The sequence below is a fragment of the Rattus norvegicus genome, chromosome 5 (genome assembly GCF_021556685.1).
Source record: "Rattus norvegicus strain SHRSP/BbbUtx chromosome 5, alternate assembly SHRSP_T2T, whole genome shotgun sequence".
In the NCBI taxonomy this organism is placed as follows: domain Eukaryota; kingdom Metazoa; phylum Chordata; class Mammalia; order Rodentia; family Muridae; genus Rattus; species Rattus norvegicus.
In genome coordinates this window covers 54,524,900-54,537,776 of record NC_141538.1, presented here as the reverse complement: position 1 = coordinate 54,537,776, position 12,877 = coordinate 54,524,900, and the positions used below count along the sequence as shown (strand labels likewise).

The window sequence follows — 12,877 nt, the reverse complement described above, 5'->3', positions numbered from 1 at the left end:
CTTTGTAGGGCTGGATTTGCAGAAAGATATTTTGTAAATTTGGTTTTGTCATGGAATATCTTGGTTTCTCCATTTATGTTAATTGAGAGTTTTGCTGGATACAGTAACCTGGGCTGGCATTTGTGTTCTCTTAGGGTCTGTATGACATCTGTACAGGATCTTCTGGCTTTCATAGTTTCTGGTGAGAAGTCTGGTGTAATTCTTATAGTTCTGTCTTTATATGTCAGTTGACCTTTTTCCCTTACTGCTTTTAATATTCTTTCTTTGTTTTGTGCATTTGGTGTTTTGACTATTATGTGACGGGAGGAATTTCTTTTCTGGTCCAATCTATTTGGAGTTCTGTAGGCTTCGTGTATGTTTATGGGCATCTCTTTCTTTAGATTAGGGGAGTTTTCTTCTATAATTTTGTTGAAGATATTTACTGGCCCTTTAAGTTGAGAGTCTTCGCCCTCTTCTATACCTATTATCTTTAGGTTTGATCTTCTCATTGTGTCCTGGATTTCCTGGATGTTTGGGCTAGGAGCTTTTTATGTTTTACATTATCTTTGATGGTTGTGTTGATGCTTTCTATGGTATCTTCTGCTCCTGAGATTCTCTCTTCTATCTCTTGTATTCTGTTGGTGATGCTCGCATCTATGACTCCTGATCTCTTCCCTAGGTTTTCTATCTCCAGAGTTGTCTCCCTTTGTGCTTTCTTTATTGTTTCTATTTCTATTTTTAAACCCTGGATGGTTTTGTTCGATTCCTTCACCTGTTTGGTTGTGTTTTCCCATAATTCTTTAAGGGATTTTGTTTTTCCTCTTTAAGGGCTTCTACTTGTTTACTTGTGCTGTCCTGTATTTCTTTAATGGAGTTGTTTATGTCCTTCTTAAAGTCCTCCATCATCATCATAAAATGTGATTTTAAATTTAAATCTTACTTTTCTGGTGTGTTTGGATATTCAGTATTTGCTTTGGTGAGAGAACTGGGCTCTGATGATGCCAAGTAGTCTCGGTTTCTGTTGCTTAGGTTCCCGCATTTGCCTCTCAGCATCAGGTTGTCTCTGGTGTTAGCTTGTCTTGCTGTCTCTGACAGTGGCTTGACCTCCTGTAAGCCTGTGTGTGAGCACTCCTGTAGACCTGTTTTCTTTCACCTGGATCTGGAAACAGAGAGCTGCTCCTGGGTTTGTGTGACCTGAAGCCTCCAGACAGGTCACTTAGAGCAGAAGAGTTGGTCTTACCTCTGTTCTCAGGTGTGTCAGAGCTCCAGGAGACTGGCTTTCGGCTCTTGGCGAAGGCAGAAACCAGGTTCTTGCCTCTGACTCCTGCTACATTTCTGTATCCAGCAGGCACTAGGCAGGTTTTTCTTCAGCCAGGAATGTGAGCAGAAGGTGCAGTCTCCCCTGAGCTCTCAGGATTGTTTGCACTTCTGAGAGTCCAGCTCTTTCCCCCACAGGATTTGGGTACAGGGAACTGTGGGAACGGTTCAGCTCCGGGTGCAGGCAGAATCAGGAAATGTCCTGTCCCAGATGACTTTTTCCTTTGTTTGTCTGGAGGCCACCAGCAGGTTGCTTGGAGCAGTAGAGTTGGTCTTACTTACCTCTGCTCTCAGGTGTGTCAGTGCTCCTGGAGACTTGCTTTTGGCTCTTGGTGCAGGCAGAAACTGGAAGGATCCCGTGGCTGAGTGCTCTTATGTTCCTGTATCCAGAGGGCATTAGGCAGGTTCCTCTCCTATGTCAGGGCTCCTGGTGACTGGCTTTAGGCTCGTCTTTTATTTCTTTAAGGGAGCTATTTATGTCCTTCTTAAAGTCCTCTGTCATCATCATGAGGTGTGATTTCTAAATCAGAATACTGCTTTTCCAGTGTGGTGAACTTGCTGTAGTGGGAGAGCTGGGTTCTGAAGATGCCAAGTAGTCTTGGTTTCTGTTGCTTATGTTCTTGTGCTTGTCTCTTGTCTGGTTATCTCTAGTGCTACCTGCTCTTGCTGTCCCTGTTCCTCCTGTGATCCTGGTTGTGTCAGAAATCTTCAGAGTCTAGCTGTCTCTGTGATCCTCTGATCCTGGGATCCTGTGATCCTGAGATCCTGTGATCCTGAGATCCTGTGATCCTGAGATCCCGGGTGTGTCAGAGCTCCTGGGAGTCAAGCTTTCTCAGGATGTTGCGGGAGTGGGTAGGGAGCCAGAGCCCTGGGTTTGCTCCAGGCACAGGTGCAAGCTGGAAGGAACCCATGCCTCTTGGTGATGGTGTTTGTGTTTCCCTGGTTCCTGTGGAGGTCCCAGTTACAACAGGTTTTGGGAAAGATGTGGCCTCAACTGTGATCTTGAGTTTGTCAGAGCTCCAGTGCTCCTGGTTGTGTCCAATCTCCTAGGAATCAAGCCTCCTCTGTGCTCCTGTGCTCCTAGGCATGTTAGAGCATCTGGGAGTTGGGCTCCCTCTCCTTTGTGCCTCTTTAATCCACAGCTGTTCTTCAGTGACCTCAGGAACCCATGGGCATAGAATTTCTCCCTCTGTCTCCCATAGAGTGTTTACTGTCTTATTTAATTACCATTTACTCCTAACAATAGTGTTAATTATCTTTGTGTTATGATTTTATCTACCCCACCATATCATGAGAGATTGCAATGTAGATTTGGTGGTATTGACCATCTTAGCTGTTATAGGAAGTTACTGTCCTTTCCTCCTCCTTACTATGACCAGTTTCTCTCTATCTCTAATGCCACTGAGCATAAGATAAGCAATTGTCCTTTAGCCCAGAATTACTAGCACTCAATATCAGGTGTCCTTGGAGAAAATCAGTATGTTCAAATAAAGACAAAACCCAAAAGCCTTTGGCAGAACTCTTATGGACGTTCAAATTCAAAACACATCCTAAAGAGGGTTAAATACATGTGAGTTATGCCTAATATTTACTTCCTAATTCCACTGACACTACATGTTGCGAAGAATAGGAAAAGACATTTGAAAGTTTGATAATGGATGACGCTTTTTCCTTGTAGAACACCCCCCACCCCCGCAATTAGTTCACAAAGCCATGCACAAAGCTGGATTCTGCCGGAACACAATCACACTGGGTTTGCGGTTATAAGCTTTTCCTTGATGGCACTTACCAGCACATTCCGTGTTCCAAAAGTATTCCGCTAGTCTCTTGGCAGTTTCAACCGAATAATTTTATTTATCTGTACACAATGTTCATTTTTTATAACTGCTAATTACAAACTTGTGTTTCTTTAGATGAAAGATGTTGACAAGCATTTTATAAAGCCAATTACAAAGTGTGAAAATGGCACACAGACAGACACACACATTTTGCCACCCACGATCGTGAGATCATATGAGTGGAACGAATGGGAATTGAGAAGAAAAGCCATACAACTGGTTTGTAACAGTGTTTCCTAAATTGTTCATCAACTGGGGGCGGGGTTGGTGTTGTTACCCATAGAGTTGGTAAATTAAATTGTTTATATTTAAAAAAAAATAGGTTCTACACAGTTCCCTGCCTACATAGAAGTAATTAGCATGATTTATAAGTTGTCAGTGTCCCATGTAGTAAGGTTGACTTCTAATTTTAAATCTGTATAGAAGTATGGAAGAATGAACCCACTCTTGACAAACACCCTTCATAGTTTTAAAAGCATTTTCTGGGTTGGAGAGATGGCTCAGTGGTTAGAGCATTGCCACTTTTGCACATGTCTTAGGTTCAGTTCAGGCTGCTCAAGTTTCCAGCTTCCGTGAATCTGACACTCTCATTTGGCCTTTGCAAGCCCTCAAACACAAGTACACAGATGCATACACATAAGTAAAAACCAGAAAAAAATCTTATGTATAAAAGAATACCTTTTCTCCAGCTCTAGTGGTATGAACACGTTCTTTCAACTGAAACCTGCATAGGTTAAAGGGCAGGTTTATGGGCAGCCTGCATAACTTAGCAAGAATCTATGTCAAGGATATTGTGTGTGTGCCTATGCATGTGTTGTGTATTGTGTGTATGTGTGTTGTATTTGTATGTGTGTGTATTTGTGTGTATTGTATGTATATGTGTGTGATGTTGTGTGTGTATAGTGTGTATTGTATGTATATGTGTGTGATATTGTGTGTGTTTTGTGTGTGTATAGTGTGTATTGTATGTATATGTGTGTGATATTATGTGTGTGTTGCATGTGTGTGTGTGTGTGTATAGTGTGTATGTCTGAGTGCTATGTGTATGTGTATTTAAGGCTACAAACATGGCTTAGTGGTAGAACACTTGCCTATAGCAGCCCCGAGTTAAACCCCTGTACCAGACAACAACAACAACAACAACAAAAACAACAAAAACAACAAAAACAACAGCAGCAGCAGCAGCAGCAACAGCACAGTCTATTCCTTCCACGACTTTTCTTAACCTTCTAGATTAAATCACAGAAACTGTAGTATCCCCACTCCCTTTAGGACAGGTTTTTATTGTGTAGCCCAGGCTGGCCTGGAATTCAACATGCCCTGCCTTAACCTCAGCATCCTGAGTGTTGGGATTACAGCTATGTACCCCATGCCTTCCCACATTCCGTTAGACACGGTGCTTTCCCTCCTGTGGATTCTGGGTCACTTTAATCAGTGCCTACTCCTAAAGCCTGTCTTTGAAGCTTTGCATTTCCCACAGGCCTCCTCTAAAAACGTCTTCTCATTAAGACGACAAGTGTTTACTGTATTAGTATTATTTATTATACCATGGGCCTCTTGCTGAATAACAAGGTATGGGGAAAAATGTTACCTAATTATTTACTTTTTTCATAGCAGTTACAGAATACCCAACAAACACAAAGGACTTGTAGTACGTGTGTGTATGTGTGTGTGTGTGTGTGTGTGTGATAAAACCATTTATGCCTGTAACCTTAATGCATTTTATCCACCATTCTACTGAAATGGTGAAGTAAAGTGTGAAGTAGAAGAAGATTGCCCAGTAAGAACAGAAAGCTTGCACACAGGGGAATCTGTGGAGAAGGCCTGCCTAGCAGGGGAAGGTTCTTGCTACAAAAGCCCGAAGAGTTTGGGTGCCACAAGCCTATATGAAAACACAAAGGTTGGACTCGGTGACACACAAAGCTGCCATCCCAGTATTCCTAAGGAGATAGGAGGCAGAGCCATGAGACTTCCCGGAAGTTATGCAGTAGCAAAGACACACATGGAGAAATTCACCCTAACCAACCTTGGGCTTTGACTCAGAAGGGGAATAGTATGTTTAGAATTTATTAAGAATTTGAAGTGTGTTAAGGCAGGTTTTTTAATCCTGGTGGGTTGAACTGAGAGAAAACAGGTATTTAAATAAGACTGAGCAGTAGAGCACCAGCTCTGGTGAGGTGATTGGTTTGAAGGGAAAGGTTACACTGAACCTTAGCGCTCTCACACCACACTGAAGCTTACTGCTGCTGAGTGAATGCGTCTTTCAGAATGTTTTGTAGTGGACAATCTAATAACTTGTTTGGTATTGTCTAGGGGTACAAGTCAGTGGTAGAGCACTTACATGGCATGTGTGAGGCCCCAAGTTCTAAGCCCAGCACAAAAATACTTGTTTATGGAACAAGTCCCTTGGAATAGGAAAATTATGCTACCAAAAATAAATGATATGGGGTTGAGGATTTGGCCCAGTGGTAGAATGCTTGCCTAGCAAGCGCAAGGCCCTGGATTTGGTTCCCAGCTCCAAATAAAAAAAAAAAAAAGAAAGGGGAAGGAAAAATAAATGATAGTCTCCTTAATGTTGACTGTATGTATGGCATATGTAGGTAAGAGATTTGGATCCTTGATGGCTCAAATTCTGAGATATTTAGGTCTCTTCTCTTTTACTTACATGCTCTAGTACCCACTGATAGTTTTTCGTACCCCTTTTCAAAATTCTCCTTATTTCTCATCCTCCTCTGCTTTCTTTATGGGGCTGAGGATCAATTTCGGGCTTTCCTTGAGCTAGTCAACCCCGAGACCATGGAGTAATAGTTTCTAGTCCTCATCCTCCATGGTTACTAGCCTGTGAAATCTGTCTAAACTCATGTTTACTAGTTACCCATAAATAAAGTAAGCAAGATAAAAAGTGTGTACGCTGAAAACAGATTTTCATATTAGCAGTAGGGCGAAGCTCACTTTGAAAACTCACTATAAATCTTAAATTTCTCACATTCAACTGTTGCAACTCTATCGTCTGCTTTTCTCTTTAGGCATTACAAGTCTCCCCACTTCGTAAAGGATGCTCAAGGTCTTACTCTGTTCTTGATTTATTTTAGTGTTCCAGTATTTTATAGAAAACTGGGATATTTGGTCCATCAGGATAATTGAGAAAGTTCCCATGCAAGCTGATAAATTCAATCCCCAGAACCTGCCGTAGAAGGAGAGAATTAACACCAGGAGTTTTCCTCTCTCTTCCACATGCACATGCCTGCAATCATACCATACACATCCTCCCCATCCTCCTCCTCCCCATCACCCTCCCCATCATCACCTTCCCCATCATCACCCTCCCCATCACCCTCCCCATCATCCTCCCCATCCTCCTCCTCCCCATCATTCTCCCCACCATCATCCTCCCCACCATCACCCTCCCCATCATCACCCTCCCCATCATCACCCTCCCCATTACCCTCCCCATCACCCTCCCCATCATCCTCCTCTCTATACTCATCCTCCCCATCCTCCTCCCCATCATCCTCCCCACCATCATCCTCCCCATCATCCTCCTCCCCACCATCATCCTCCCCATCATCATCCTCCCCATCATCCTCACCCTCCCCATCCTCATCCTCCCATCCTCCTCTCTATACTCATCCTCCCTATCATCCTCCTCCTCCCCATCATCCTCACCATCATCACCCTCCCCACCTCATCCTCCCCACCTCATCCTCCCCATCCTCCTCCTCTCTATACTCATCCTCCCCATCCTCCTCCTCCTCCCCATCATCCTCCCCATCATCCTCCCCACCATCATCCTCCCCACCATCATCATCCCCATCATCATCCCCATTCTTCTCATCCTCCTCCTCCCCATTATCCTCATCATCAATACCATACTCGTCAACATAGAAAATGTATTGTTTGAGAAATGGGAAAATAATTGACGATTATTAACTAAATGCCTGATTTTTTTACATTATTTATTTTTTAGAAAAAAATATTATTCCCTATTTTCTTTCTGTCTAGGCTAATTTGCGCCAGAAAATGACTCACTCCGTCCAAACTGACCTTAGTCACATGAGAAGAGATAATGCCTCACAGGTGTATCCTTTGAAAGAGGTTGGCACCCAGTCCAAGAGAGAAGGCAGCACCCGAGTGCCCAGACCCCAGATTTTCATAGCTGGTCTTCGTGGGGGACAAAGCAAAACAACCCATGGGGTAAAGATAAACTTAACCAGAGCCGTGGACGAAACCTAGAGATGGACTTTCATAAGAAGCTGCTCCTTAATATGGCGTATGAGGAAGAGTATAAAGTACTGTACATGTGTAAAGTTAATTTGCGGGGTCGGCACAGTCATCGGTTGTGTGAATGTGTTCTAGGGCCCCATACCCTGCTTGCCTGTCATACAAATCTAAAAGCAGCTTCTGTAGCACATTTTTCGTTCTATTAAAATTGACAATTAAAACTCTGTTTATTTGTCTTGTATTTTAGACAACGTTTACAGCGTTAAGATTGAAATTGCAATGACACAGACTATATCATAAGCCTTACTGTCTGGAACAATTGAAGCCAACATCCATATGATGCCCTTTAAAAGCTGGAGAATTAATATTTATATCTAAATTTCAGGCTCCTTGAGAAAAAAATCAGAACGTCTGCTAACACTGGCTGCCATTCCAGCTTGATCCTTTCAAGTTCTCTGTTGTCTGCCTCAGAGCCTGCTGTGGCATAAGAGCCCTCCCACTTCACCTCTGTGGCCTTATTTGGCCCACAAGCAGTTGGGTTTGGTCTCCTGTGAATTCCTACTTTTTAGAGGTATAAGTTTATTACCCATATACTTCTAATAGCAACTAATTGATAAAAACATCCCCATGTGAAAGGACCAGCAGAATAATTATGGCAAGGAGTCAGTTATAGTGTGCGTGTGGTGTGTGTGTGTGTGTTGTGTGTGTAGTATGTGTGTGTTGTGTGTGTGTGTTGTGTGTGTGTAGTGTGTATAGTGTGTTATAGTGTGTGTGTGGTGTGTGTGTAGTGTGTGTGCATGTGTGTGTAGTGTGTGTTGTGTGTGTGAGTGTGTGTGTGGTGTGTGTGTGGTGTGTGTGTATAGTGTGTATAGTGTGTGTGTAGTGTGTGTGTGTAGTGTGTGTGTGTTCTGTGTGTAGTGTGTATGCATGTGTGTGTAGTGTGTGTAGTGTGTGTGTGTAGTGTATAGTGTATGCTGTGTGTTTACTGTATGTGTTGTGTGTATAGTGTGTGTGTGTGTGTGTGTGTGTGTGTGTGTGTGTGTGTGTGGCTCAGTTGGTAGAATACTTGTCTAGCATACTTGAGGCCTTGGGTTCAGTCCCTAAGACTGCATACATCATGCATGGTAGCACTCCGATATAATCTTAGCATTTAGACAGTGGAGGCAGGTAGGTCACAAATTCAAGGACATTGGAAGTATAGCAAACATGTGACCTAGAAAAATGGAACTCTGTCTCAAAGAAAGAAAGAAAGAAAGAAAGAAAGAAAGAAAGAAAGAAACAACCAAACAAACAACCCCCCAAACAAACAACCCCCAAGTCCTTAGCCTTTGGTGCTGGTCTTTTGAACTGTGCTTTCAGTCATGTTCCTAGGTGGAGGGCAGTGGTGACACTCACCAGTCATGCCCTCTTTGGCTGGTTTGGACCCATTTCACTGTTCCTTTGCACCACATTTCCTGTATGACCTACAGAGGTGAAGTTCCTGCCATGTCGCCTCTGAAGGTCAAAGGTAGACATTTCTCCCAACACCCAGTTGATCGAGAACACTGCGTGTGTCTAAATGGAGCTTGAGAAAAGACATCACAGTCTGCTTATGCCTGTGAAAGTTGCTTATGAAGAGCCTCGGGATGAGGCCATAACCCGAACAACAGCAGGGAACTGAAACTTATCTTAATAACAGACTGGCTGTGGCGAAGACAAGGCCTGGAGGGGAGGATGGGATTGAGTCGTAAAACTTACTAAACTTTAGGAATTCAGGATTGCAATTTTTGTTATTTTCAATTAGCCTTCTTCCAAATTCATAAACAGAGACACCATTATCTTAGAAATGGAGTTATCTTAGAACTGGGGTTAGAATAGACTAGTGAATAAAAATACCAAATACAACTTGAAAATCCAAAGTTTTAGAATCAAAACCTCACCTGGGGCTGGGGGTGGGGAGATGGCTCAGCACTTAAGAACTAGTACTGCTCTTGCCCATGACCTGTGTTTGTTTACCAGCCCTGAAGGTCAGAGGACACGTCTTGTGGAATTGGTTATGCCTTCTACCTTTCATGTGGGTCCTGGGGACCAAATTCAGGTTGCCAGCTTTGTGTAGCAAATGCCTGTACCACTGAGCCATACTGCCCACCTTTGTGTATATATATATTCTTTTTTTTTTAATTTTTATTTAATGATCTCTCTCTCTCTTTTTTTTTTTTTCGGAGCTGGGGACCGAACCCAGGGCCTTGCGCTTGCTAGGCAAGCGCTCTACCACTGAGCTAAACCCCCAACCCCGTGTATATATATTCTTTATGGTCAAGTAGTTTAAACATATTTAACAAGTCATCATAGACTTACCAGCTTAATAGCTATTTAATTTTTACACATTCGTTTTCCTTTAAGTTCATACTTGTATTGCTAGTGAATATAAACTATATAATTTTTTTATAATATTGTGATGTATCATATATATATATATAGATAGATATAGATATATTATAGATATACTGAGTTTCTGTTTGAAAACTTCACAATGACTCAGGTTTGGACAGAAATAGAAATAAGCAGGACCAAGGAAAATACAACAGTTTACTGGGTACAACCAGGCATGTCATTAGCTTCTTACATGGTGAGAGTAATAGCGCTTGACGCCTTGAATAGACATCAATAAATGTGACGTTGTGATTCACATTTTGAAGACTGCCACTTCTTACAGGAGTGTAAGTAAAACAAGGCATATGTAAAGTATACTAAATGAATATTTTCCACCAAGTCTTCAAATAATACAGAGTATGAATAAATGTAAGTAAAAATAGCTCAGACTTAGACTGTGTCTACTTAAACACTAATTTGGTTGGTATAAGAGACACAAATACTATAGCTAAAAGTTATCAAACAGCTGCCAAGGGCAGGATAAAACTGGAAAGTGTAGCAACAACCATATTTGAGGATCTTCCAACACATTGAAAATTTGCTTTTTACAGGTAGTTGAGAATTCGATGGATGCCTAAGTTACACAGTAAGCATGGGATACTCTATTTTTTACATGCACATTGATACAGAAGAACATCAATTTCCAACAGAGTCATGAGGGCTTCATTTATGGAGCCCGTGGACACAGCATTCCACATCTGTAGTAATTAGGTAGGACTTGTATGACAGATGTGTCCTGGAGACACACACTACTTGTCTACTAACCCCAGGGAAAGAATCCACGGCAAACTAGAAACAGTTGTACCAGTGTCCTATTTGGTGAACCAAAGAATTTGGGGGAGGAAAGGTTGCTAATAATATGATTGAGGCACTACTTACAAGGAACAAAGACAACTTAAAACCAGCTGCATCGCATCACGGAAAAGCTCACCCCAACGTGGGATGCCCCTGAGAGCTGCACCCCTGAGAGCTGCACCCGGCTTACAGGTATTTCTTCTCCCTGCCGTTGGACTGGTCATGGTCTCCAACCCTAGCCTGCTTACTCGTTTTTATATCCCGTCTCGGGCGGGATCCTAGAGACTCCTTTTTTCTGTGTTCTCCCAGATTTGTGGCCTTTCATTTACCTCCTGAATCTCATGAAAACACTCCTCCATCCCAGTGTTTTGATTCAAAGGAAACTGCTATACAACATTCTTTACCCACAGCCATGTTCACACTCTATTAAAAATACTGCGTCATCTAAGTTTATCTTTACTTAAAATGCTGTAACTATGCCCTTTCCTTTGCTTCTACAGACTGTGGTTCCTCTGGTGTTCATTTTTTCTCATTAACATGGGTCAGTAAGTGAGACTTGTTAGGCTATGGTTTAACTGGCTTCCCCCTAATGGTCTTGGGCTACTTGAATTAGGACAGGGATATAAGGTTTATGTAAATGGAGTGGAATATCTTTTGGACAACGAATAAGATATGATTCAATAGTATAACTTGTGAACCAGAAATGCAACAAAAATGGCCTGCTCAGTAATATTTTATATCTTGTGGCCAGTGTGTGTGTGTGTGTGTGTGTGTGTGTGTGTGTGTGTGTGTGTGTGTAGTACTGTTCACAATATATCATGGTTCCTTTAAGTATTGTTGATTAGGACAGGGAACAAAAACCAAACACATAATCAAGATCTGTTTGAAACTATTTGTCGGAAGCAAAAATTCTTCACTAACCTTATATAGACTTTGAAAAGGGTGAAGTCTTACAACGAGTATAATTGGACAGTTTGAATATCACCAACAGAATAACCAAAGTAAGTTATTTTTTTGCCCTACTTGCACTTATTGGTCTGGAGAGAAGCTAGAGGCTGGGGAATGTTAAACGACTCGGTGGCCCTGAGTATGTGAACATGGGGATTTCATCATGTGTTGCTGGTTAAGAATCCAGAGCTGCTGCTCTCGGGTCATCCACACTCCCGTAAGAAAACCCTCATTCCAGTTCTCACTTGAAGCTATCCTATGGCTCAGGGATGTTCTTGCTCTCAAACTCCAGCCATTAGCATCCCTACTTGGGGTTGGCAGTTCTATATTCTTAGCTCATAGAGTTTAGGCTTAGCTTGGGTTGGTTCCTGTGATAACACCTCAGAAACTTCTCCAGGGGTTGAGCAGCTTAACCTCACTTGTGTCTTTTAGCACTGATGCCTAATATTCTGAAGACCATTGTTATGGGTGCTTCTGTTTTGTTGCTTCAGGTGAGAGAACAGCAGTAGCCTCTGGTTTGATTTCCCTTCTTTCTATACCTTTCTGGCCATATGATAGACTTTCCGTAAGATGTCAGCAGGTAGAGAAAAACTCAAAGTGAAAAGAATCTCAATTATACCTTTGAAATCAGCAAATCTGTTGTGATTATTCAGACCATTCAGAATGTGCAGAAGCGAACGTTGAACACCAAGACTGTGAAGCTAACTGGAGAAAAGAACATACAAGGGCCACCTTCAGCTCCTTAAACAACTTTTTAAAGAATGTTAATGCTTAGTGCAAATACATCACTAAGTATGTGGTAAACCAATACAAGCTTGTTTAGAATTTAACACAAACCAGTCTGCTTTGCTTTGAGTCTGTGATCTACAACATATAGCAATGGAATCTTAATAAAGCCATTTGCCTCTTTAAAATACTAAGAACACGATACTCAAAGGTGGGAAGATAAAATCTATGGGAAGCAGTAGTTGTAAAACAATTAGTATGCGATAGAGTATTTTAATCACAAAGTTCAAGTCTTGAGTTTCCTATTTGTGTGCTCAAATACATGTAGAATAAGAAACTGAATAATTCCACATGTATGAACTATACTAACGACAGGAACGGCGATTAGCATTAGCGAGCACACTTACAAACATAATTGGGAATAATATTATTCCCAAATAAGGTTAAATGAATATCAAACTCTACAGAGTTAATTCTGGGGCTGAGAATGTAGCTTAGTTCCAGCCCGTTTGCCTAGTATTCGTGAGTTCTAACTCCTTAAAAAAAAAGTCTATCTGGGGGCATCTTCTACATCATAGTAATATATCATGATAAGGAATTAAAAGTTTTCCAGTCACGTTAAGAGGTGCGATATATTTGTA

At 41.8% G+C, this 12,877-nt stretch overlaps 1 protein-coding gene across 2 annotated transcripts in view; it reads left to right on the top strand.

Moving 5' to 3' along the window:
• Nucleotides 1-7,579, top strand: part of Cfap206 (cilia and flagella associated protein 206) — a 44,766-nt gene extending 37,187 nt beyond the window's left edge. The window contains exons 12-13 of one of the 2 annotated variants that reach the window (XM_087550194.1): nt 3,210-3,353; nt 7,137-7,579. In XM_087550194.1, the coding sequence (XP_087406320.1) occupies nt 3,210-3,353; nt 7,137-7,367 (375 nt within the window). In that variant the 3' untranslated portion in view covers nt 7,368-7,579. 2 annotated transcript variants of the gene reach the window in all.
• The last annotated feature ends 5,298 nt before the right edge of the window (nt 7,580-12,877 follow it).